We start from the raw sequence: 24,510 nt of genomic DNA on the forward strand, positions 1-24,510 counted from the left end.
GTTTTAAGCCAGAGAGGCATGAACCTGCTGCTCCGTGAGATGGGTTATAGAAGAATGACATCTGCAGCCCTGGTCCAGGAGAGAGCTGGTCCGGGATGGTGCCTGCTCTGGTGCCGGTGTTGCTGCAGGTGCGGAGGATGTCGGCAGAGCCAGAGGCCCACGCTGGCAAGGTTAGGAAAGAGAGGCCAGGTGTTGTTCCATTTCTGGGGAAAGACGGAAGAGCCCTAAATAGGGCTTATCTGTCCCAGGCTGAGCAGGGGAAGAAGAGCAGCAGGTGGGGAGTCAGTGGGGAGGCGAGAGGGGGATGGGAGGGGGAAGGGAAGGAGGACGGGAGGTGGGAGGGGGAGGGGAAGAGGAGGGGGAGGGGAAGAGGAGGGGGAGGGGAAGAGGAGGGGGAGGGGAAGGGGAGGGAGTGGGAGGGCGGGGCGCGGAGAGCCGGTTTTGGGCGGGGCGATGGGAGGACCAGTGTCCTCCGGCGGCTGGCGGTGGGAGGCGGGGACCCGGCCGGCGGAGGTAGGGAGGCTGGAAGCTGGCCCTCGCGAGGCGGCACGGGGAAAGTGGGCGAAGAGCGCCTGTGCGCGCTAGGGGGAGCCGCGCCCGCCGCCCTCCTTTGCGGCACCGCCCCTCCAGCCCTCCCCGCCCCATTACCCAGGAAGGCCGAGCGGGGTGCAGGCGCTGCTTTCGCTTTCCCTTCGCGGTGCCCACTTCGTTCCTCGTGCGGCACTAGGACCCCCACCCCGGCCATGACCACACTCAGGGTCCATCCCGAGGCCCAAGCCAAGGTGAGAGCCACGGGGTCTAAGAAGGGCCCCCTGGGGAGGCGTGGCTCAAGCGGCCAAGGGCATCCCCGACCCGCCCCCCAGGCTCCCACGCGGGTCGAGGGCAGCCGGCCGAGCCGGGGCGCCCGAAGCACCTGCGCCCCGGAGAGAGCGGCGACCGCTACCTGCGAGGACAGGCAAGGCGGTTGTGGTTCGGCGGGGTGAGGTGAAGCGGAGAGCTGGCATGGAGGGGAACTCCGCTGGCCTGGGGCCGGGGCCACCCACAGATCTGGTGCGGGACTGCCCCAGATACTTCCTGGCCTTTTCGTCAGGGAGGATCCCGGGGATCCTATCGGAGGTTCCTATCCAACTCGCAGAGGCCTTTCAGCACCCCTCCTTACACCACCCAGGTGACCCCAGGGATCCATTCTCACATGAACCACTGGCCCTTCACCTCCAGGAACGTTCTCATCCCCCATATTCAGCCCCAGGGATGCCCACTCCACCCTTCCCAGATCCAGGTCTGCAGAAATCCACTCCTCCACCACCCCAACCCCCTCTACAGGCGTCTATCTCGCCTTCTTCAGGTCTAGCCTTAGAAGGATCCACTCCACCCTTCCCCAGGTCAGGCCCTGCATAACCCTAAGGGAATTGTCCTCAAATGAACTAGCCTTAAAGCCAGGTTTCTGAAGGGATGTCTGTGCCCCACAGGTGGATGTGTTTCGTGAAGACCTCTGTACCAAGGTAAGACCTGCCCCATCAGCAGCCCCACTCCGACCCAACTTCTACTGCTCAACCCTGCCTCACCACCTAGGACAGGCATTTGATGCTGACTCCCATACTCCTCCACCCCCACCTCACACACAGACAGAGAACCTGCTCGGGAGCTATTTCCCCAAGAAGATTTCTGAGCTGGATGCATTTTTAAAGGTACCGTGGCTGGGCAGGGAGCTAGGGAGTAAAGACCAAGAGAAGAGTCTGGAGGGTCGTGAGAGTGAGGTGAGAGGAACACCCTCACCTCCAGTCCTCCTCCCACCCTACACCAGGAGCCAGCTCTCAATGAAGCCAACCTGAGCAATCTGAAGGCCCCATTGGACATCCCAGTGCCTGATCCAGTCAAGGAGAAAGAAAAAGAGGAGCGGAAGAAACAGCAGGAGGCAAGCTGGGAAGACCTGGGAGGAGGGATCCAACCATGGGGGAAATCAACCTTAGTTCTGACTCGCATGAGCCCCTCTTTCCCTGCAGAAGGAAGACAAGGATGAAAAGAAGAAAGGGGAAGATGAAGACAAAGGTAAAACTATGACGGTGGGAAGAGACTTGAGTCCCACCCACAGGAGGTCCTCCTAAGGATTTCTTTCCACTCTCCCCTTCACCTCACATAGGCTTAATCATGTAACTGACCCATTGCTCACTCTCTAGGTCCTCCCTGTGGCCCAGTGAACTGCAATGAAAAGATTGTGGTCCTTCTGCAGCGCTTGAAGCCTGAGATCAAGGATGTCATTGAGCAGCTCAACCTGGCAAGCCCTCCTCTTTCAACTCTAAAGCTTCACGTCAAACAAACCCTTGTCCTCTTGGTCCCTGCTAGTTAGGGCCTGGCACTTGCCAGGTTTTAGCAAGAGAGGGCACAGCAAGTGAAACCATAAGTCCAGGCCCTGGGGCTCAGGATAGACCTGGAATGCCTCCACCCAGTGTGGGGAGGGAAGCAAGGGAGAATATGAAACTGGCAATTGGGCAGAGGGCTGATGTGGCATGATGCCATTCCCTCCTCCCAGGTCACCACCTGGTTGCAGCTGCAGATACCTCGGATTGAGGATGGGAACAATTTTGGAGTGGCCGTCCAGGTGAGAGTGCTGCTGCCCCACTTCCCCACTCTCCTTTCTAGTCCATGCTTCCTTCCACTTTCCCCCTTGTTTTTTTTTTTTCCCTAGGAGAAGGTATTTGAGCTGATGACCAGCCTCCACACCAAGCTAGAAGGCTTCCACACTCAAATCTCTAAGTGAGTGACCACCCACATGCATACTGCTTTGTTTTGGACAGAGACCTACCTCCTTCATCTTCTACTCCATACACACTTCTTCTTCCACAGGTATTTCTCTGAGCGTGGTGATGCAGTAACTAAAGCAGCCAAGCAGCCCCACGTGGTAGGTGAGGCCCAGGTCAGGGTGCATGGGGGAAGGACACATGTCAAGTCAGGCCTGACCTGAGCTTCCCACAGGGTGATTATCGGCAGCTGGTGCACGAGCTGGATGAGGCAGAGTACCGCGACATCCGGCTGATGGTCATGGAGATCCGTAATGCTTATGTGAGGAGACGAGGGCAGGGCAGGGGTGGGCAGATGCAGCTTTCCCAGGCCACCCACTCCCTGACCCTGCAGGCTGGGGGTTAAGGGTGACAAAGCTCAGCTTCTCCACAAGGCTAGAAATGGGGCACAGAGCCACTGGAGGCCTCTGACTGACCTCCACTCCTCCCTGGCCCTGTAGGCTGTGTTATATGACATCATTCTGAAGAACTTCGAGAAGCTCAAGAAGCCCAGGGGAGAAACAAAGGGAATGATCTATTGAGATCGCTCCCATTCTGTGAGGGGTACAGCAGACACATATCCTGCTTTTTACTAGGGACTCCAGACTTTCCCCAAACTTGCTCCTGTTGAGATTTTTCTTCACCTTGCCTCCCAGGCACAATAAATACAGTTATACCATTGCCCTTCAGCTCAAGTCTCTTTATTGGATCTGGACCGCCCTGGCTCAGGCATTTCCATTTCCATTCGTGGGACCAACCCACTGGGTGATTTGAGTGTTGAGTTGCTGGTTGGTCCAGTCCTGCCGGATGTCCTCAAGGTGGCAGTCGAAGTCCACAAGGTGCCGGTGGGCCCGATCCTCCAGTAGAGCTCCCACCATCTGCCTTGACTCTTCCCAGTCCCTCCACATCACTCTGAAATAGTAAGCCCCATGGAGGTCAAACAGCAAGTAGTGGGGCCAGACACAAACTTAACAGAGATTGAGTCTAGAGAAAGACCTCTGGGGCAGGGCCAAGGACAGGGGAAACCCAGGAGCCTTGGGCTTCTGAGAAGAGGTAGAGGAAGTGGGATACTCACAAGTTCTTGTCCTTAGGGACCCAGTGGAGACCTTGGTTCTCCAGGATGATGACTGGGGGGACACGAGGCTGAGGCACCAGTTTCTGATTATCCAACTGAGTGGAGAAAAAAGGGCAAGTGAGAGTTTCAAGGATCCCCCTGCCCCACTTTCTCTACCTCCCTACCTGGTAACCCAAGCCTCACCATAATAAGTACTGCATCAGGGAAGAATTCTGCAATTCGCCCAGCAATTTTCAAGGCCAGGGGCCCAGGGCTGTGTAGAGGGAAGATCAGAGTGAGGAGCCAACTGTGGGCAAAACCCATTCATTTGAGCTGGGCCTCCCAGGTCTCATAGATGTGGGCGCAGCTGTGGCCTTTCCCTGTAGCTGGCCTGCGGGGATCGGGCCTGCTGGATGCTTGATGCACGACTGCTTGAAGCTTGAGTGCTGTGGGAAACAGGTGCTCAGATATTGCTGGTGAGAGTGGAAACCAAAGGTCGTCTTTTTGGAAGGTAACGGCACAACCATCCAAATTGAAACTGTATACATACTATACATATGCTGACCCAGAAATTCTACTTACAAAGAAGTTATGGTAATAATAGGACAGTGACTGTAATAAAACATTGGAAACTTCAATATATAATGTAAAGCATTACATAAATTATGGGACATCCATATTCAGACTATACAGCTATTAAGGAAAGGTAGATCTTGGTGTGGAAATGGAATGATGTCAAATATTTATTAAGTGAGGAAGAAACACAAATTTACAAAACAGTATCTCTAACTTGTTTAATGTATATGATTTATATATATATTACATATACATTATATATATATTATGTATGTAATTGTCTCTATATATATAAGGAAACTTCCCTATTTCGGAAGTTGCTGATTGGGCTTTCTCTGTTCTTTCAGCACCTGGGGGACACCTCAGTTAAAGCAAGATCAGTCTGTTGGCCTGGCGCAGTGGTTCATGCCTGTAATCCCAGCACTTTGGGAGACTGAAGCAGGTGGATCACCTGAGGTCCAGAGTTCTAGACCAGCCTGGCCAACATGGCAAAACCCTGTCTCTACTAAAAATACAAAAAAAAATTAGCCAGGGGTGGTGGCCCTCATCTGTGATCCCAGCAGGAGGCTGAGGTTGGAGAATCGCTTAAACCCAGGAGGCAGAGGTTGCAGTGAGCCGAGATTGTGCCGCTTCACTCCAGCCTGGGCGACAGAGCAAGACTCCATCTCAAAAAAAAAAAAAAAAAAAAAAAATCAGTCTGTTGATATACAGTTGTCCTCCCCGCCCCCACCACTCCAGGGCAGGGCTCTGTCCTATTCATCTCTGTATTTCCTCACTCCAGCACCTAGCATAGTACCTCATGTAAAGCCCCTGCTCCTACGCTTTGATAAAGGAAAGATTAAAGGAATAACCTTGGTTCTCTTGCGCGCCATTCCCCCCCATCCCTCCCACCATAATCCTTTCCTTCTGCCTCTGGCTACGCCACTCACCTCTGGTCGTCCACAGCTGCATTGGCATGGTAGTACCCAGCCACCACCAGACCGGCCTGTGCGCCCCACACATCCACCTGTCGTGGGAAAGGGGCCATCAGTAATTACATCGTGCCGCTGGCTTTGTGGATGCGCACTGCTGCCAAGGGACCGGGGATGAACTTGGGCTGGGGTGTTGGGTGGGTTCGCGGTGAGGAAATGGGCATCCAACCGAGGCACCTGGTTGAGGGCGACCTCCAACATGACGGATAGGGCCAGGTGGCTGTGAAAGAGGGGCACACAGTCAGTGAGGCACAGGCATTCTCCGGACCGCGGCGGTGGCGCCAGCAACAGCCCGTTGACTGCGGCGTATGGGTACCGGGCAGCGTGCAGACACATCTTCACGTAGGCCCGGGCCGAGATCTCCACCTCCCCCATGGCGAGCAGGGCCTGCCAGGGAAACAGCAAGCCGGATTAGAGCCGGTTCCCCACCCCGTCCAGGCGAGCCGGTGCCCAGCTCGCGTCCGTGAAGCTCCCTCCAGTGCTTCGGCACCCTCCTTGACCCTTCCCAGTGCCCTCTCACTTCGGTTCGGGTACGACGCTAACTCCGGTCGCGGTAGCTCGCCGGCTCCCTGCGCCATGGGTGCAGGAGCCCGCCCCCGGCCCGGCCCAGGAGGCGGTCCCGAGTGCATCCCTCCGCACCAAGCCCCGCCTCCCGCGCCCCTAGCGGGCGGTGGCGACTCAGCGCCTACCAGGGAGACCCAAGCAAGCTGCCGCTGGTTGCGGAACTGGCTTCTGAAGTCCCGCCCACGTGGTGCCCCTTGATAGGGCTAAAGCCTTTCATTTTGTCCAATCAGCGGCCGCGTCCCAACCTTGCCCCGCCTTTGTCTCCAGCGGACTGGAAAGACCCCGCAATTGTAAAGCAAAGAAAATTGCCCGCACTCTTATTGGCTGTAGTTCTCCGACTTCTGCTCTCGGTTGCTGGTTGGCTTTGCTTGCTACCAGTGTTACCACTGGCCCGGCCGAGCCCCGGGGATGGAGCGCTAGCCTGCAGTCTGGTGTCCCGGAGCGCTGCGGATACAGCAGACTGCCTTGCACCTATTATGGGATGACTGGATCTGTACGCTAGATCGGCTCTGTCACTTACTAATGAGCCTTTTTACCTTCGCGACTGCAGGCTTTCTTGCCCTTAGTTTCTTATCTTTTGCCCATGGTCCTTTAAGGATTTAATGATATCTGTATGGGGGCAGGCTTCCAGACTGTCCAGTGCTTCCCAGCACATTCTTATCTCATATTCTATAATAGGGTAAGGCCTTGAATTAAAGAACAATCCCATGGAATTTATAGCAAAGATCACAGCAAAGGAACCCTTGTCTCTACCACCAGCCCAGGGCTGAATTACGAAAAGCAGAGATAAAGACAGTGATTGGCTGAAAGGGGTATGGGGGAGGACAGTAAGAAAAACTTACAGATTCATCCTTCCCATAATGTCCTGCGGTGTATTTCCTTAACCACAATGCCTTGGGAGCATTATTTTTTTCCCTCCCAGCCCTTAAGAAGGAGTCCAATCATTCATCCATAGTTCTCCCAGCAAAACCTCATTCTCCTTCTAGGCTTGTCCTAAACTAATGAGGATTCTTTCTTCATTCCTGATGTCCCCATGTCTAGCCAAAGCCTTATTATTCCCGTAAGGGCTCTTTGCAAATGCCACCTCTTCCACTAATTCATGAGACCTTTGAATGAAAATAATATTGTGAAATTTCAAAAATACAGGTTATCTGCATGTTTGTCATGGCATGTAACAATCCCCATCCTGTTCCTTTGGAGGGCCTCAAGATTACGGTGGGCATCTAATTCATCTTTGTCTTCATGACACCCACCTCTTCCCACCACATTCATCTTCAGTCTGGACATAGGTGCCACTTAATAAATGTTTTTTGAATGAATGACACACACAGGAAGGTCCTTTATTGGGTCATTTATTTTCCTTCTAGTCCTGGGTTCAGTACATAGATGGCTTCTCTTCACCCTTTGGGTTGACAATTTTCTCCAGGTTGCTGCTTATGATATGATAAAGCTCAGCCTGGGAGAAGGCCAAGGAGCAAGAGTGAGGTTCTTGGTCAATCCCCTGCCCACCCCTACTCATCCACCTGCCCTAAGGGCTTACTCCACACTCACATAGAAGGCCCTCAGGTCCAGCACCATGGCCCTGAGCTCCCCATAGGCTGCCTCATCTCGCTCGTGCACCAAGGCCCGGTAATCCATCTGCAATGTGGGAGGCAAAGCTGAGTCAGTCCCATGGGATGTTGGGACATGAGTATGGTTTCCTTTTATAGGAAATAGATTAACTTGAGAACGAACCCCTTCTTAGCACCGAGAAATAGGATCCCAAAGGACTGAGCAGAGAAAAGGATCAAGGTCGTTGAAGCCTAAATCAGTTTTTCTAGGCAATGCTTTTAGCTTAATATCAGGAAGGTCACAAACAAGACAAGGAGGACCTCTTCCTCCACACCTCCTCTTCCCACCCCCAGCTAAAAGGCAGGTGGACCATCCACTCACCACATGAGTCTCCTTGGAGGCCTTGGCCACAGCATCCCCACGTTCTGAGAAGTACCTGCCAGAAGCAAGGGAATACCACAGGAATGAATGTTGAGGGAAATGTACTCCCTCAGACCCTCCCCAAAGTCTCCCATCATCGTGATGGGGCTACCCAGCTTTGGGGGTCCAAAAGAAATGTCCCTACTGCCCCCCTATACTGGTCCTCCAGCTCCCCTCACTTGGAAATGGTTGTCTGGAAAGCTTCCACTTTGGTCTTGACAGCATTCACCCTCTCCAGTACCTTCTCCTGTGGTGACATGGGAGGCAAAGACAACACTTCATGTCCTTCCCTCTTCAAACACTACCTTCCTCCTCCTTCTGGTTCATGTCCAGCTCCTAACTCTCACCCTCCAAGTCTCTCCCCACTCCCAGTGAGAGGACATTTCAGTTACCCTTTTCTTACCTGGATTGCTACCCCAAAATCATTTCCATCTTCAATCTTGGGGATCAGGTGCTGGATCCATGTGATTACCTGTGTTAAGAGGTATCATGTAAGAATCATTCAAAAAACATACTGGGTTCTATACTGTCACTTCCTAAAAAGTAGTTATACTTAGTTGGTTACTTATTATGTGCTAGGCACTGTGCCATATACTTGTCTTATTTAATCATCATAGCAACCTTCTGAGAATTTTTTTTTTTTTTTTTTTTAGACAGAGTCCTGCTCTGTCACCCAGGCTGGAGTGCAATGGCTCAATCTTGGTTCACTGCAACCTCTGCTGCCCAGGTTCAAGCGATTCTCCTGCCTCAGCCTCCAGAGTAGCTGGGATTACAGGCACGCGCCACCACACCTGGTATTTTTTTGTATTTTTAGTAGAGATGGGGTTTCACCATGTTGGTCAGGTCAGTCTCGAACTCCTGACTCCATGATCCACCCGCCTCAGCCTCCCAAAGTGCTGGGATTACAGGTGTGAGCCACCACGCCTAGCCCGAGATATATATTCTTATTATACCCATTTAACAGATGAAAAAATTGAATCACAGAATGTCTAAGTGACTTACTTAAGGTTACCAGCGAGGTAACTGATAAAATCATGATTTGAACCCAAGCTGTCTCTCTCTAGGGTCCAATCTTCTAAACCAATTTACTCACTGTATCATACCACCTCTACTATGAACCTGATACAGCAGTAGGTTCTGAGGTTACAGAGTGGATACTGTACAGTCTCTGATTTGGGGGGTACCACTATGATATGAGAGGTCTAACAGAATGAGGAGAACAAAGGGGATCTAAGCCCAAGGCACAGAAGGACGTTTTCCTTTTCAGGATTAGGTCTCTGTATGAAGGACTTCTATCTATGGAGGAGTCCAGTGCCTCACCTTGTTTGTCTTTTCTTTCCACTTCCCTTAGCTCCCCAGCTTACCAGAATGCATTTCTCTTTGAGAGTCCAGACTTCTGGCTTAACCAGGGCAAGCAGGGACAGGACCTTCTCATTCCCAGGGAGAAATCCACACTTAGGGACTGTGAGAAAGAGAGGATTCAGGCCCTTTCTCATCCAGTAGTCAATGTGCCATCTCCCCTTTCCTAGTCACCTCTTATCTCTCTTACCTTCTTTCTTCTCCTGCTTATCTGTTTCCATCTAAGACAAAAAGGGGGAAAGTAGCTTTAGAAAAGTCACAGAGGTTGAAGGGCTATCATCTCCATTGGGTTTATAGTCCAAGTCCTGCACCCTGAGTGTCTCACCTCATCATCCTTGGGTGGAGGATCTGGGATGGGGATGTCCAGTGTGGCCCGGAGGGAAGTCAGGTCAGCCACATTGAGGGAGTCCTCCTGCACAGAGCTCACTGTCAGGGGCTACCCAACCTCTTCTCTTCTTCCTGGGTCACAGACTTCCCTCCACACATCCTACTTGCCTTCTGCCTCCCAACCTAGGCTCAGGTCTCACACCATCCTAACATCCCCAATCCACTGTTTGAAATAATTCTCTGCATGCTGAATCCAGTTGTTAGCTAGAGAGGGTGGGCAAAGGGGAGAGAGGACATGGGATGGGGCAGGAGAGGCCCACACTACTTACTTGCAAGAGCTGATTCAGGTATATGATTTTCTGTGGCAAGAATCTGTAGAGGAATTCCTCAGCCTGTGGGTTACATTGCAAGGGAGGGGAATCACAGAATATGCTCAATGAGATGTGCGGCAAATGGAACTGGAGGGGACTTTGGAAATCACTGGGTCCAAGACTTGTAAGTGAGGAAACTTAAGACCTGAAAATGAAGGGACGTGTCCAAGCTGGTAAGTGGCAGAGCCAAGGTTAGGACTGTGATATTCCTGCCTTGGGAGCCATGGCGTTTTTCCTCCACCTCAAAAGAGGGGAGAAGTGCCAGAAGTGGGGAAGAGTCCTAAGAAAGGTCAGAGTAAAGGTAGGTATTAATAGTTCCAGGGTTACTTCGGGTGAAGGCTTGGTAAGGGAAATAGGGCTAAGTCTAGGGTGACTTGGGAGGTCATTCTGAGAGGTTGTTATCCTCAAGTATTGTTCTAAGATTCTGGGTCAAATCTCTTAAATCCAGAAACTTACCTCCTGGAAAAGATTCTGCCTGAAGACTTCCACCTACAGAAAGCAGTACCCGGATGGTGGTTAGGGGTCTGGGTTGTCAAAAGCTTCCACCCCCAATAGGGTGCCATCCAACTGTGGCTCAGGCCTTTCCCACCACAAGCCAGTTTTCCCTGGAAGCTCCTGCTCAGTACAGAGTCAGAGGGCAGGAACCTGGGAATCCCCAAGAAGTGAAAGCACTAGAGAGACTGGGGGAGTTCTCTGGCACTGCTTTGGTCCCCTGAACCACCCAGCTTGGCCTCCACCCAAGAGGGTTCCCCGACCCCTTCTTGGCCTCCGATTCTCCATTACCTGTTTGCGGGCCTCCCCGCTCAGGCGAACCCCACACGGCTTGGCCATGCTGCTTCAAGTCGCTAGATCTCTGGTCTCCGGGCTAGTCGCCCGGGCTTTCGCTTTCACTCCCCAGGTCCAGGCCCGCCCCCCTCAACCCCGCCCCCTTTCGTCTTTCCGCCCCCTCCTCCCCCTGGCAAGCCGCACGCAGTAGGTAGCCCCTCAGCCATTCCCAGCTAGTTGCCACTAGGAGAGGCGGTGCCGGCTGGGTCACAAGCCCAGGGGCTGTCCGAGGGAGGGGCTAGGGTGAGTGGGACCGCGGAGACTGGAGCGGGGGCTGTCTCTCAGAGAGGGGCGGGGCTTATAGCTAGGGCCAACAGGAAGTCCAGGGTTGGGGTAAGAGAGGTAGGAGTTGGCAGAGCGGGTCTCCAGTGGCGGGGCTCCCCCGAGAAGTCTCTACCTCAAGTAGTGGACGGAGAATCAGAGGGAGTGGGAGGGGCAGCAAGAGAAAGCGCCTAGGGTGGAGAAGGCCTAGCTGCCGGTGGAAGGGAGCCGGCGGAGGCTGGGTGAGGGTCTTCCCGTTGCCTTCAGGACAGACCGGAGATGGGGCGGGACTCGGTCGAGAGGGCATAGGGCCGGCCAGAGTCGGGTCCCCTGCGGGGTGGGACTTCCCCGGTGAGGCCCGGAGCGTAGCGGACTGACCCAGCTAGGAGGAAGGTTTTGAGCTGAACGGGATAACCCCACGCCTGGGGCTATCCGGAAGAGGTGGAACCAGACTGAAGGAAGGCGGAGACAAGCGCCTGACTGAGGAAAGAAATTGGGGCGCGCTGAGGGAGGAGCCAGGAACCCCTTGCCTACTGATTGGTTGGGACCCGGCCCTCCCTCTTGGCCACGCCCCCTAGTTTCCCGATCCCGGCTCCAACCTTAACGTTAAGCCCCGCCCGTTCCTCTGAAATTGGGTCGCAGCACGCCCTCTTTCCTAGTACTTCCTGTTCTTGGCTAACCCTGGCGCTGGGCCGGGGGCTGGAGAGTGACCGTGGTCTTAGTGAGCTGGGGCGGCTGTGCGGCCCGGGGTGGGCCTCACAGCCGGGCACCAGACGCGAGGGGCGGCGCTCGGGACGCGCGCTGCCCGCGCGGCGTTCCGACGGGCGGCGAGGCTGGGGCTGACCGCTGCCTCAGGATGCCGGGGGAGGAGGAGGAGCAGGCCTTCCTGGCGGCCCGCGAGGAGCTGGCTAGCGCCCTGAGGAGGGATTCCGCGCAGGTGTTTTCCCTCGAGCAGCTCCGGCCGCTACTAGTCAGCTCTCTGCCGCCAGCCGCCCGCTACCTGCAGCTGGACGCCGCACGCCTGGTTCGCTGCAACGCTCATGGGGAGGTGAGGCCCGGCCCCGCTTGGAAGGGGAACACAGGGCCTGAAGCCCGGGCCATGCTCACAACTCTGCTCTGATTGCTTCCAGCCCCGAAACTACCTCAACACCCTGTCCACGGCCCTGAACATCCTGGAGAAATACGGCCGCAACCTTCTCAGCCCTCAGCGGCCCCGGTACTGGCGTGGCGTCAAGTTTAATAACCCTGTCTTTTGTAGCACAGTGGATGCTGTGCAGGTGAATCTCCAGGGCCTTATGGTAGAGTGGGCTGGTGTTTGGCTAGAAAAGGCCTAAGGCTCGCCTGAATGGGGAGGTGTTCAGCGCTTCTGGGCAGGAAACCTCCTGGGTGGTGACTGATTGTGAACGTGTGTGGCAGGGGGGCCGAGATGTGCTGCGGTTATATGGCTACACCGAGGAGCAGCCAGATGGGTTGAGCTTCCCCGAAGGGCAGGAGGAGCCAGATGAGCGCCAGGTTGCTACAGTCACACTGGAAGTACTGCTGCTTCGGACAGAGCTCAGCCTGCTGTTGCAGGTGAGATGCTCCTCTAGTCTTGATGGACTTATGCACCAGGGCTGGGGAGCTCAGCCTAACTCAAGTAAGTCTGAGGACCCCCGTGCTGCTGAACTATGGGCATAGTTCAGCATTCTGGGAGCTCCGGGTCCCGATTTTCCCTCTGAGTGTTAAGGGACCAGGGAGGGCTTTGTTCTAGGGGTCTTGGTGTAAACCGTTTTTATCTGTATTATTGCAGAATACTCATCCAAGACAGCAGGCACTGGAGCAGCTGTTGGAAGACAAGGTTGAAGATGATGTAAGGAAGGCAGGAAAGGGGCTGGTGTACAAAGGGAACAGGAATTGTGGACTCTGTGTTCCTGAACCCTTGTTCATTGCCTGCCCTTTCTTTTTCAGATGCTGCAGCTTTCAGAACTTGACCCCCTATTGAGAGAGATTGCTTCTGGCCCCCTCACTACACCTTCTGCCCCAGGTATTATTGGTCCTAAATTGGGGACCAAGTAGAAAGCTATATTGATGGAAATTTGGGATGCTCCTCTATTCTCTTGGTTATCTTCCTTTTTTTTTGAGATGGAGTTTTGCTCTTGGTGCACAGGCTGGAGTGTGATGGCACCATCTCAGCTCAAGGCAATCTCCACCTCCTGGGGTTCAAGCAATTTTTCAGCCTTAGCCTCCAGAGTAGGTGGGAGTACAGGCATGTGCCACCATGCCCAGCTAATTTTGTATTTTTAGTAGAGATGGAGTTTCTCTGTGTTGGTTAGGCTGGTCTCATACTCCCGGCCTCAGGTGATCTGCCTACCTCAGCCTCCCAAAGTGCTGGAATTACTTACAGGTGTGAGCCATTGCACCCAGCCTCTTTTGTTTTGTTTTGAGACAGAGTCTCGCTCTCTTGCCAAACTGGAGTGCAAGTGGTGTGATCTCGGCTCACTACAACCTCCGCCTCCCGGGTTTAAGTGATTCTCCTGCCTCAGCCTCCCGAGTAGCTGGGACTGCAGGCGTGTGCCACCACACCCAGCTAATTTTTGTATTTTTAGTAGAGACAGAGTTTTGCCGTTTTGCCCAGGATGGTCTCAGTCTCTTGATCTCATGATCCGCCCGCATTGGCCTCCCAAGGGATTACAGGCATGAGCCGGCACACCGAGCTCCCTTTGTTTTTTAAAAGAGATTAAAATTGTTTCCTTGGGTCCAGATGTGTTGAAAAGTAGTCTTGTAATTTGCCCCCATCCACAGCAGATTTAGATGTAACCTGCTCTTTCTTGGAAAGATGTTACATTCTGTCTCTCCTGCTCTCCAGGCTCCACTCCTGGTCCCTGCTTCCTCTGTGGTTCTGCCCCAGGCACACTGCACTGCCCATCCTGTAAACATGCCCTGTGTCCAGCCTGTGATCACCTGTTCCATGGACACCCATCCCGTGCTCATCACCTCCGCCAGACCCTGCCTGGAGTCCTCCAGGGTACCCACCTGAGCCCCAGGTGAGAGGCCTTCTCTTCTGGGTGGGAGTGAAATTTAGAGACCTTAAGATCATTTGATTATGGACTACTACATGCCAGGTTCTGTGCTGGAGACTGTTTGATAGAGGATAAGCAGCCAGTCAGAACCCTGGAGGAGATAATAGATGTACACCTCAAGCAAGTAGCAATTGCAGTAACCCAGGTTATTATGGTAATAGGTGGCTGGAACCTCATCTGGAGGGTCAGCTGAATCAGTTGGCAACATTTAAAACACCTAGTGTAGGTCAGGCCATATATTAATAATAGTATCTACTAGGAAGAAGTGAGCTTTAAGCTGTCACTTACGTGTTGCACAGGCTACGGGTATAGGAATGTTTGAGACAGAGACAATGTGTGCAAAGGCCAGTGACATGGGTCGTTACCAAGGAAATGGGGAATGCTCAGAGATGAGCGATCCAGGAACCAGGTGCCACTTCAGCAGGCCATGTCTGCTTTTCCATTACAGTTTACCTGCCTCAGCCCAACCACGGCCCCAGTCGACCTCCCTGCTGGCCCTAGGAGACAGCTCTCTTTCTTCCCCTAATCCTGCAAGTGCTCGTTTGCCCTGGCACTGTGCTGCCTGTGCCATGCTAAATGAGCCTTGGGCAGTGCTCTGTGTGGCCTGTGATCGGCCCCGAGGCTGTAAGGGGTTGGGGTTGGGAACTGACGGTCCCCATGGAACTGGAGGCCTAGAACCTGAGCTTGCACGGGGTCGGTGGGCCTGCCAGAGCTGTACCTTTGAGAATGAGGCAGTGGCTGTGCTATGTTCCATATGTGAGCGACCTCGGCTGGCCCAGCCTCCCAGCTTGGTGGTGGATTCCCGAGATGCTGGCATTTGCCTGCAACCCCTTCAGGTAACCTGTTCCTGGCCTTCCCAGCCCCTTATTGCATGTTACTTCAGGTCGTTCTCTTCTTCCCTATCCCATGTTTTCCTTCAGTTCCTCCCAACTCCCTGTATTTCTGTTGTGAACCTCAGCCAGCCAGTCAAAGGGATAATTCTCTCTGCCTTCCCAGCAGGGGGATACTTTGCTGGCCTCTGCCCAGACTCAAGTCTGGTACTGTATTCACTGTACCTTCTGCAACTCGAGCCCTGGCTGGGTGTGTGTTATGTGCAACCGGACAAGTAACCCCATCCCAGTACAGCATGCCCCCCGGCCCCATGCCAGCTCTTTGGAAAAGGGACTCCCCAAGCCTGGGCCCCCACAACGCCTTAGTGCCCCTCTGCCCAGTTCCTGTGGAGACCCTGAGAAGCAGCGCCAAGACAAGATGCGGGAGGAAGGCCTCCAGCTAGTGAGCATGATCCAGGTAAGGACCGGGCCTGGGTTGAGGTAGGGCTGAGCTGGTGTGGGAAAGGAGATGCTGCAGGTGGTTAATAAGTTTCTGTAAATCTTGTCATTGTTAGCAACAGCTGCCTCTTACTGAGGCAGTTACCCTACTGTACACTGGTCACATGATCCATATGTCTCAGCTCTTCCACTGTCACCATCTTAGTTCAGGCTGAGGGTGGGTGAAGGGTGCCCCTGCTGATGGGCCTGATGGGTGGGACTGTGCCTTAGGAAGGGGAAGCCGCAGGTGCCTGTCCAGAGGAGATCTTCTCGGCTCTGCAGTACTCGGGCACTGAGGTTCCTCTGCAGTGGTTGCGCTCAGAACTGCCCTACGTGCTGGAGATGGTGGCTGAGCTGGCTGGACAGCAGGACCCTGGACTGGGTGCCTTTTCCTGTCAGGAGGCTCGGAAAGCCTGGCTGGATCGTCATGGTAACCTTGATGAAGCTGTGGAGGAGTGTGTGAGGACCAGGCGAAGGAAGGTATCAGCTGTGCTAGATATGGGATAGGGTTGAGGGTCTGCATCTCGCACACCCTCCCTTGCTTGCTTTCCCACTTCACTCCCTTTTGCCACTCCCAACTTACAGGTGCAGGAGCTTCAGTCTCTAGGCTTTGGACCTGAGGAGGGATCTCTCCAGGCATTGTTCCAGCATGGAGGTGATGTGTCACGGGCCCTGACTGAGCTACAGCGCCAACGCCTGGAGCCCTTCCGCCAGCGCCTCTGGGACAGTGGCCCTGAGCCCACTCCGTCCTGGGATGGGCCGGACAAGCAGGTAGGGGGAGGCGAGAAACCCAAGTGTCCACCTAGAGGAGCAAGAGGGGAAGGGTCCCTGGAGTCTGACAGCCACTTCCCCGCTCCACCTGAAACACATTGCAGAGCCTGGTCAGGCGGCTTTTGGCAGTCTACACACTCCCCAGCTGGGGCCGGGCAGAGCTGGCACTGTCGCTGCTGCAGGAGACACCAAGGAACTATGAGTTGGGAGACGTGGTAGAAGCCGTGAGGCACAGCCAGGACCGGGCCTTCCTGCGCCGCTTGCTTGCCCAGGAGTGTGCTGTGTGTGGCTGGGCCCTGCCCCACAACCGGGTAGGTTCCTCCCTACAGTACCTGGTCAGAGAATTACTCTATTCTTTTGGACCCCCACCCTACCCCAGTCCCCATCTCTCATCCTGTGTTCTGCTCTGCAATTGCCTGTGTACCCATGAAGGCTTCTGGCAGGGGGAGGGCAGGAAGAGGCAACCTTCTCCCTTTAAAAAAAAATGTTCTATTACGGAAATTTTCAAACACAAAGTAGTAGAAAAATTTTACTACACTGTGTAACAAATTCCCATACTTGCCCACAACTCCTCCACTGCTAGTGTATTCATAACCAAGCTTCAGTGATTCAACAAACATAGTCTTTATTTCACTTATATACACAGATGGTTATTTTGAAGCAAATAACCAGGAATAATATAGTTTATCTATAAATGCTTCAGTATGTATCTCTAAAATGTAAAACTAGGCTGGGTGCGGTGGCTCATGCCTATAATCCCAGCACTTTGGGAGGCCGAGGTGGGTAGATCACAAGGTCAAGAGATCAAGACCATCCTGGTCAACATGGTGAAACCCTGTCTCTACTAAAAATACAAAAACTAGCTGGGCATAGTGGTGAGTGCCTGTAGTCCCAGCTACTCGGGAGGCTGAGGCAGGAGAATTGCTTGAACCCAGGAGGTGGAGGTTGTGATGAGCCGAGATCTCGCCATTGCACTCCAACCTGGGTAACGAGCGAAACTCCGTCTCAAAAAAAATAAAAATAAAAAGTAAAACTTTTTTTTTGAGACGGACTTTTGCTCTTGTCCCCCAAGCTGGAGTGCAATGGCACAATCTTGGCTCACTGCGACCTCCGCCTCTTGGGTTTAATCAATTTTCCTGCCTCAGCCTCCTGAATAGCTGGGATTACAGGCATGCGCCACCACACCCAGCTAGGTTTTATATTTTTAGCAGAGACAGGTTTTATCATGTTGGCCGGGTTGGTCTTAAACTCCTGACTTCAGGTGATCCACCTGTCTCGGCCTCCCAAAGTACTAGGATTACAGGCATGATCCACAGTGCCCGGCCAACCTTATTTTTCTAGAGATAAGAGTCTTGCTGTGTTGTCCAGGCTGGTCTCCAACTCCTGGCTTCAAGCAACTCTCCTGCCTCAGCCTCCCAAATATCTAGGATTACAGGCATGAGGCATCATATGCAACAAAATTCTTCCTGAAAACATAGCTATACTACTATTGTCACACCAAAAAAAATGAACAGTAACTCTCTAATAGCAGCAAATACCTAGTTTATAGGAACAAGCCCTTCTTAACTCCTGAGCCTCCACGTACTCTAGGTCAGACTAGTCAGACTGGTTCTGTCTGTGTTTTATTTTGGTTTTACTCTGTATTTTATTTTATTTTATGATTATTATTATTTTTATTTTTATTTTTTTTGAGACGGAGTTTCGCTCTTGTTGCCCAGGCTGGAGTGCAATGGCGCCATCTCGGCTCACCGCAACCTCCGCCTCCTGGGTTCAGGCAATTCTCCTGCCTCAGCCTCCTGAGTAGCTGGGATTACAGGCATGCGCCACTACAGCTTGCTAATTTTGTATTTTTAGTAGACAGGGTTTCTACCTTGGTCAGGCTGGTCCCGAACTCCTGACCACAGCTGATCTGCCTGCCTCAGTCTCCCAAAGTGTTGAGATTACAGGCGTGAACCATCATGCCCAGCCTAATAGTTGTATTTTTAATAGAGACAAGGTTTCATGATATTGGCCAGGCTGGTCTCAAATTCCTGGCCTCAAGTGATCCGCCCTCCTTGGCTTTCCAAAGTACTGGAATTACAGGTGTGAGCCACCACGCCCGGCCCCCAGTGGTGACATCTTATGTAATTATAGTACAATATCAAGACCAAGAAAAAGACATTGTCACAGTGTTAGCTATACTATAGATTTTATTTTTCACATGGATGTGCCTGTGTGTGTGTATGTGTGGTTCTATGCAGTTGTGTACCACATATAGATGCATATAACCAGTACTATAATCAAGATACAGATTGTTTCATCACCACAAAGCAACTCTCTCATTTACCCCTTTAGTCATACCCTTCTGCCCCCACTTCCAGTCACCTGACAACCATGAATCTGTTCTCCACCTCTATAGTTGTGTCATTTCGAGGATGTTATTTGTATATTTATTTTAATGGAATGTGAATGCCTTTTAGAGGCACTTTTGCCTTTACCTTAGGGGTCACCATTGTCTGTTTTCCTCCACCCTACTGTCTTCAGATGTTTTGGTTGCCTGCCTGGCCCTGCTGGCACTTAAGGTTGTCAACCCTGCCCAGTTGTTAATTAGACCCTGATTTCTTAGTGGACAGCTGGCTACTGCCTCTTCCCCAGGCTGGCAGCTGTGGCTTCTGACCCCCTCCCCTCCAACCCCTTCAGATGCAGGCCCTGACTTCCTGTGAGTGTACCATCTGTCCTGAGTGCTTCCGCCAGCACTTCACCATCGCCTTGAAGGAGAAGCACATCACAGACATGGTGTGCCCTGCCTGTGGACGCCCTGACCTCACCGATGACACACAGTTGCTCAGCTACTTCTCTACCTTAGACATCCAGGTACTGCAGCCCCTAGGACTCAGGTACCCTGGGCTTTGAACAGGAACTCTCCCGCCCACCACCTCTGCATCCTGTCCCCAGCTTCGAGAGAGCCTAGAGCCAGATGCCTATGCATTGTTCCATAAGAAGCTGACCGAGGGTGTACTGATGCGGGACCCCAAGTTCTTGTGGTGTGCCCAGGTAAGTGGCCTGCCCAGGGGAGCTACTATGAAGGGGCAGGAAATGGTTCCAGGTCAGGCCTTTGATAACTTTATGCTCTTGCACTTACAGTGCTCCTTTGGCTTTATATATGAGCGAGAGCAGCTGGAGGCCACGTGTCCCCAGTGTCACCAGACCTTCTGTGTGCGCTGCAAGCGCCAGGTGAGACACATTCATCCTTTCAGAAATACTTGCTGAGCTACTGCCAGGTACTGTATTAGACTCGGGAGTTTGTGTACTGGAGAGCAAAGTAGACATGAGCTCTGAGCGCAGAAGAGCTTACAGACTAGTCAGAAAGACAGGCACAAGGAGAAAGGGAAGAAAGCGGAGGGAGGGAAAGGAAAGGAAAGCAGAGGGAGGAGGAAGAAAGGAAAGAAAGTCAGCCAGAGAGGAACTAATTGTGTATAGGCATAAGTTCTATGAAGAAAACAAACAGGAGCCGGGCGCGGTGGCTCAAGCCTGTAATCCCAGCACTTTGGGAGGCCAAGGCGGGTGGATCACGAGGTCGAGAGATCGAGAGCATCCTGGTCAACATGGTGAAACCCTGTCTCTACTAAAAATACAAAAAAAAATTAGCTGGCCATGGTGGCACGTGCCTGTAATCCCAGCTAATCAAGAGGCTGAGGCAGGAGAATTGCCTGAACCCAGGAGGCGGAGGTTGCGGTGAGCCGAGATCGCGCCATTGCACTCCAGCCTGGGTAACAAGAGCGAAACTCCGTCTCAAAAAACAAACAAACAAACAAACAAACAGGAACCGGAGATCAGAGTAACAGAGTGGACATACTTAGGGTAGAGAGGTCACACAAGTCTTCTCTAAAATGGTTTAAGCTCAGGCCTAAAAGTTAAAAAGAAGCCAGCCATGCAAAGAGTATTTGGAATAGAAAGAACAACGCATGGAAAGGCCAGAGTCAGAAAAAAGTGTATGGCTGGAGCCTGGAAAGCAAGGCAGGAGTGGCAGGTAGTCAGAGAGAAGCCAGCTGCTAGGTCTGGAGAGCCCTGGAGGCCAAGTGAGGCAGGTGCCTTCATTCTGAAATAAAACAAGGGGTGGTACTATCTCATTTATCTTTCATTTATTTATTTATTTTTAGAGACAAGGTCTCACTGTCACCCAGGCTAGGGTGCACTGGCGGAGTCACAGCTTACTGCAGCCTCCAACTCCTGGTTTCAAGTGATCCCTCGCCTCAGCTTCCCAAGGTACTGGGATTACAGGCATGAGCCACTGTGCCCAGCCACATTTATCTTTTAAGAAGTGTAATGTTTGGCTGGCACAGTGGCTCCCACTTCTAATCCCAGCACTTTGGGAGGCCATGGTGGGTGGATAACTTGAGGTCAGGAATTCAAGACCAGCCTGCCCAATGTCATGAAACCCTGTCTCTACTAAAAATACAAAAATTAACTGGGCATGGTGGCATGTGCCTGTATTCCTAGCTAATCTGCAGGCTGAGGTGGAAGAATCACTTGAATCCAGGAGATGGAGGCTTCATGAGCTAACATCACACTACTGCACTCCAGCCTGGGTGACAGAGCAAGACTCCATCTCAAAAAAAAAAAAAAGTATGATGTTTGATACCAAAAAAAATTTATCTGCATCATGTATGAAACAAAATGCACCTGAGACTACCACCAAACCACAAAACTAGACCACTAATACCGTGGAAGCTACCTGAGTTACAGTTTTGAAGGCATTTTGGCAGCCATGGGAAGAATCGACCATAGAGGAGCAGAAATGGGAAACAGATAGTAGTAACCAGGGCAAGCAATTGAGGCAAGTTCTGATGGTGGCCTGCAGTAAAGTGGTAGCAGTAGGGATGAGGGAAAAGGAGGCAGCGTTGAGATGGACTTGTGGGGTAGAAACAAGACAAAATGAATGTGAGGTGGTATGAGAAAATGAAAGAACCAAGGATGGCCCTCATTTTGAGATTTGAGCAAATGGTAGGTGGCAGTGACATAAACCAAGCTGTGGACCACTGGATGTCAGTGGATGGGCCAGCAAGAAGGGCCCAGGGTATGGGATAGAGCTCCCATGTGAAGCCTCCTTTCCCTCTGGCAGTGGGAGGAGCAGCACCGAGGTCGGAGCTGTGAGGATTTCCAGAACTGGAAACGCATGAACGACCCAGAATACCAGGCCCAGGGCCTAGCAATGTATCTTCAGGAAAATGGCATTGGTAAGGCTGTCCCACTTGGCCTGTTTGCTCAGAAGCCTGTAATTGTCAGTAGCTCTCTTCTTGAGGGCCTTGACTTGCAGTGGCAGCCCCAGCCCTGACCTCTTGTCCTTTGCAGACTGCCCCAAATGCAAGTTCTCGTATGCCTTGGCCCGGGGAGGCTGCATGCACTTTCACTGCACCCAGTGCCGCCACCAGTTCTGCAGCGGCTGCTACAATGCCTTTTACGCCAAGAATGTGAGCCCAGAGAGTTGGGGGAGGGATGGAAGGGTAGGAGGCTCCCATTGGGTTTGAGAGGCAGAGGCCATTGAAGAGTGGCCCCGGGGAAGAGAAGAGGAGGTCAGTGGGATGTAAAGCACAACTCTCTATCCCCTTACCCTTTGCTTGCTTTAGACCCTCCAATGTCTCCGTCTCCCTTCACCCTTACATCCTTCATGCAGGGGTTCCTGAGAGGCCAGGACCCCAACAGTCTCCAACTTCCTCTCTCCCATCTGGGTTTCTGTCAGAAATGTCCAGAGCCTAACTGCAGGGTGAAAAAGTCCCTGCACGGCCACCACCCTCGAGACTGCCTCTTCTACCTGCGGGACTGGACTGCTCTTCGGCTCCAGAAGCTGCTACAGGTCAGACGTGGCCAGGAGAGAAGAAGGCAGGGCCCAGGGTGGGCAAGAATGGAAAAGACTTCATGCTAGGAAGTGCAACAGGCATTGGCATCAAGGGGAACATAACACCCATCTGTCTCTCCTCAGGACAATAACATCATGTTTAATACAGAGCCTCCAGCTGGGGCCCGGGCAGTCCCTGGAGGTGAGTGTTAGGACAGGCCTTTGAGAGTGGGGAGGATGTGCTGGGCTCCCACTCTGTGATGGCTGAAGGGGAGGCTTGGGAGTAGGGTCACTTGTTGCATGCCCTTTGGCAAGTTAATTGAGACTCCAGGACTTGTTTCTTCCTCTGTAAAATGGGGGTAATACCCACCTTGCAGCTAAGCCATTTTACTAAGACATCTTTAAAGGACCTGGTACCCGGGAAGGTATTAATACTAATTTTCTTCTCCCATTCCCAAGTGATCATAATTCATTAATTAACTCAATGAGTGTTTAGTGAGACCTGCTAGTTGCAGGGCGCTGTTTTAGGTTCCATGAGGGCAACAGAAAGGTGTTGCATATAGTTCTAACCTCTTTCACTTCTTAATAGACAGAGGTAAGTCTACAGTCCATACCATCCTGAATGTGACTGATCTTGGAGGCTAACCAAGGTTGGGCCTGGTTAGTACTTGGATGAGAGATTGCCTTGGAATACCAGATGCTGTAGGCTTTAAATTTATTTATTTTTATTTATTTTTGGCTCCCCATTTGTATAAAGGCTTTAAATTTATTTTTTTAAAAATACAGGTAGTCGGTCTTGGTGGCTCACACCTGTCATCCTAGCACTTTGGGAGGCTGAAATCGGTAGAATCAGAGGTCAGGAGTTTGAGACTAGCCTGGCCAACAAAGTAAAACCCCATCTCTACTAAAAATACAAAAAAATTAGCCGGGTGTGGTGGCGGGCACCTGTAATCTCAGCTACTTGAGAGACTGAGGCAGGAGAATCACTTGAACCTGGGAGGTGGAAGTTGCAGTGAACTGAGATTGCACCATTGCACTGCAGCCTGGGCAACAAGAGCAAAACTCTATCTCAAAAAAAAAAACAAAACACAGAATTAGCCAGGCATGGTTGGCTCACACCTGCAATCCCAGCACTTTGGGAAGCTGAGGCAAGAGAATTACTTGAGCCCAGGAATTTGAGAGCAGCCTGAACAACATAGTGAGACCCTGTCTCTATTTTTTTTTAATTAATTAATTAATTTTTTTAAAGGTAAGACCTTCACAGAATAAGTTAACTAGGCAAGAGATAAAGAACAACCCCTGCAAAACAAACAAAAAACTGTCTCAAGAGGGTGTGTGTTTATGAGCCAAAAGCCAGCTTGGATAAAAGTAGGGACAAGTTTCCTGCCTCTGTATCAAATGGTCCCCTCTCTATCAGATGGTCTCCCACTGATGGCACCTCTAAGTAACCCACCAGCACCACTGGGAAAGTAGGAGTTGCTGTAGTCCCCTCCTTGAAGGCTGCCTTCCCGGCTTTGTGGATATCCCAGTTCTGGAGCTTTGTAGTCACTGACCTCTCAACAGAGGCTCCCTTCTTTCTTCACCATTTTAGGTGGCTGCCGAGTGATGGAGCAGAAAGAGGTTCCCAATGGGCTAAGGGACGAAGCTTGTGGCAAGGAAACTCCAGCTGGCTATGCCGGCCTGTGCCAGTGAGTGCCAGCAGGACACGGGCATGGTGTTGGGCAGCGGGTAGAAGTGGTGCGGGCATGCCCAGGCAGTAAAGTGGGTCCCTGGGAGCAGTAGGTCCTGCAGTGGGTGGGAGGGAGGAGGCTTTCTGGCCAAGGGCATGGATAGATAGTAGCAGGCCATGTGGGCACAGGCAGGAGTTGTCAGTCTTGTTCATCCAAGTGTCCCAGAGCCCAGCTACATGTTAGACATACTCAGTTAATATTAGCCAACGGAACAAATATTCTGCTCCCTTTTCTCCCCAGGGCACACTACAAAGAGTATCTTGTGAGCCTCATCAATGCCCACTCACTGGACCCAGCCACCCTGTATGAGATGGAAGAGCTGGAGACGGCCACTGAGCGCTACCTACATGTACGCCCCCAGCCTTTGGCTGGAGAGGATCCCCCTGCCTACCAGGCCCGCTTGTTACAGGTACAGCCTCACCTCTGACCCCACCCTACAGAAGTCACCTGGCCCAGCCTGTGTCTGAGCCCCAGGCTTCCAGTATCATTACCTTCTCTCTCCTCCTGCAGAAGCTGACAGAAGAGGTGCCCTTGGGACAGAGTATCCCTCGCCGGAGGAAGTAGCTGAGAGCAAGGGTCCCATGAGGGTCCCATGGCCTGCTCCCTCAGGAACAGCTCCAGCACCAATAAAGAGGCATCTTACTACCCAGACTTCTTGGCAGTCCTTCTTCCTGATGCCACCATCTGGAGGCACCAGGGAAAGAGTGGGATGAACAGAGCTTTGCTGAAAAGGGCCCCCTGCAACCTAGTGCCTAACCCTCCCTGGACTCAG

At 52.4% G+C, this 24,510-nt stretch overlaps 4 protein-coding genes across 12 annotated transcripts; 2 read left to right on the forward strand and 2 right to left on the reverse strand.

Moving 5' to 3' along the window:
* Positions 1-482: 482 nt before the first annotated feature.
* On the forward strand, positions 483-3,458 carry PSME1 (proteasome activator subunit 1). Of its 2 annotated transcripts, XM_003924291.4 has the most exons (11): positions 489-782; positions 1,470-1,502; positions 1,626-1,688; positions 1,805-1,915; positions 2,004-2,049; positions 2,178-2,275; positions 2,531-2,599; positions 2,687-2,754; positions 2,845-2,899; positions 2,974-3,060; positions 3,239-3,458. In XM_003924291.4, exons 1-11 carry the CDS (start codon positions 744-746, stop codon positions 3,317-3,319), a joined length of 750 nt encoding a protein of 249 aa, XP_003924340.1. In that variant the 5' UTR covers positions 489-743; the 3' UTR covers positions 3,320-3,458. The 2 variants fall into 2 exon arrangements, with proteins under 2 accessions (XP_010333318.1, XP_003924340.1); XM_010335016.3 differs by lacking the exon at positions 3,239-3,458 and having other exon boundaries at positions 483-782; positions 2,974-3,231.
* Positions 3,459-3,462: 4 nt separating this feature from the next.
* EMC9 (ER membrane protein complex subunit 9) lies at positions 3,463-6,058 on the reverse strand. Of its 4 annotated transcripts, none has more exons than XM_003924292.4 (6): positions 5,899-6,058; positions 5,556-5,765; positions 5,337-5,413; positions 4,036-4,105; positions 3,853-3,947; positions 3,463-3,689 (listed from the first exon to the last, which is right to left on the reverse strand). In XM_003924292.4, exons 2-6 carry the CDS (start codon positions 5,751-5,753, stop codon positions 3,503-3,505), a joined length of 627 nt encoding a protein of 208 aa, XP_003924341.1. In that variant the 5' UTR covers positions 5,754-5,765; positions 5,899-6,058; the 3' UTR covers positions 3,463-3,502. The 4 variants fall into 4 exon arrangements, with proteins under 4 accessions (XP_003924341.1, XP_039325172.1, XP_039325173.1 ...); XM_039469238.2 differs by having other exon boundaries at positions 4,036-4,277; XM_039469239.2 differs by having other exon boundaries at positions 4,036-4,304.
* A 1,220-nt stretch (positions 6,059-7,278) lies between these two features.
* On the reverse strand, positions 7,279-10,882 carry PSME2 (proteasome activator subunit 2). The gene is made up of 11 exons (XM_003924279.4): positions 10,754-10,882; positions 10,427-10,459; positions 9,929-9,991; positions 9,598-9,684; positions 9,463-9,493; positions 9,278-9,375; positions 8,317-8,385; positions 8,093-8,160; positions 7,875-7,929; positions 7,494-7,580; positions 7,279-7,398 (listed from the first exon to the last, which is right to left on the reverse strand). Exons 1-11 carry the CDS (start codon positions 10,799-10,801, stop codon positions 7,318-7,320), a joined length of 720 nt encoding a protein of 239 aa, XP_003924328.1. The 5' UTR covers positions 10,802-10,882; the 3' UTR covers positions 7,279-7,317.
* A 105-nt stretch (positions 10,883-10,987) lies between these two features.
* On the forward strand, positions 10,988-24,452 carry RNF31 (ring finger protein 31). 5 transcript variants are annotated; one of them, XM_074393249.1, is made up of 21 exons: positions 10,988-12,104; positions 12,187-12,333; positions 12,473-12,628; positions 12,846-12,905; positions 13,004-13,079; positions 13,902-14,079; positions 14,564-14,951; positions 15,112-15,402; positions 15,654-15,902; positions 16,008-16,193; positions 16,298-16,504; positions 18,873-19,046; positions 19,128-19,226; positions 19,317-19,406; positions 21,295-21,409; positions 21,525-21,643; positions 21,847-22,026; positions 22,153-22,210; positions 23,600-23,696; positions 23,979-24,147; positions 24,221-24,452. In XM_074393249.1, exons 1-21 carry the CDS (start codon positions 11,913-11,915, stop codon positions 24,449-24,451), a joined length of 3,462 nt encoding a protein of 1,153 aa, XP_074249350.1. In that variant the 5' UTR covers positions 10,988-11,912; the 3' UTR covers position 24,452. The 5 variants fall into 5 exon arrangements, with proteins under 5 accessions (XP_074249350.1, XP_074249351.1, XP_074249352.1 ...); XM_074393250.1 differs by having other exon boundaries at positions 15,705-15,902; XM_074393251.1 differs by having other exon boundaries at positions 10,990-12,104; positions 21,913-22,026.
* The last annotated feature ends 58 nt before the right edge of the window (positions 24,453-24,510 follow it).

Source organism: Saimiri boliviensis, chromosome 2 (assembly GCF_048565385.1).
Source record: "Saimiri boliviensis isolate mSaiBol1 chromosome 2, mSaiBol1.pri, whole genome shotgun sequence".
In the NCBI taxonomy this organism is placed as follows: Eukaryota; Metazoa; Chordata; class Mammalia; order Primates; family Cebidae; genus Saimiri; species Saimiri boliviensis.

Coding starts and splice junctions, on each gene's coding strand:
- PSME1 (XM_010335016.3), top strand. CDS start 744: ATGACCACACTCAGGGTCCATCCCGAGGCCCAAGCCAAG. Junction 2,050..2,177: donor AGGGGAAGATGAAGACAAAG/GTAAAACTATGA, acceptor CTCACTCTCTAG/GTCCTCCCTGTGGCCCAGTG. Junction 2,276..2,530: donor TCATTGAGCAGCTCAACCTG/GCAAGCCCTCCT, acceptor CCCTCCTCCCAG/GTCACCACCTGGTTGCAGCT.
- EMC9 (XM_074393248.1), bottom strand. CDS start 5,753: ATGGGGGAGGTGGAGATCTCGGCCCGGGCCTACGTGAAGATGTGTCTG. Junction 3,948..5,336: donor GCAGCTGTGGACGACCAGAG/GTGAGTGGCGTA, acceptor TTCTCCACTCAG/TTGGATAATCAGAAACTGGT. Junction 3,690..3,852: donor GTCCCTAAGGACAAGAACTT/GTGAGTATCCCA, acceptor TTACTATTTCAG/AGTGATGTGGAGGGACTGGG.
- PSME2 (XM_003924279.4), bottom strand. CDS start 10,801: ATGGCCAAGCCGTGTGGGGTTCGCCTGAGCGGGGAGGCCCGCAAACAG. Junction 9,376..9,462: donor TAAGCAGGAGAAGAAAGAAG/GTAAGAGAGATA, acceptor TCTTTCTCACAG/TCCCTAAGTGTGGATTTCTC. Junction 8,161..8,316: donor ATTTTGGGGTAGCAATCCAG/GTAAGAAAAGGG, acceptor ATGTCACCACAG/GAGAAGGTACTGGAGAGGGT.
- RNF31 (XM_074393249.1), top strand. CDS start 11,913: ATGCCGGGGGAGGAGGAGGAGCAGGCCTTCCTGGCGGCCCGCGAGGAG. Junction 19,227..19,316: donor AGTTCTTGTGGTGTGCCCAG/GTAAGTGGCCTG, acceptor TTGCACTTACAG/TGCTCCTTTGGCTTTATATA. Junction 24,148..24,220: donor ACCAGGCCCGCTTGTTACAG/GTACAGCCTCAC, acceptor CCAGGCTTCCAG/TATCATTACCTTCTCTCTCC.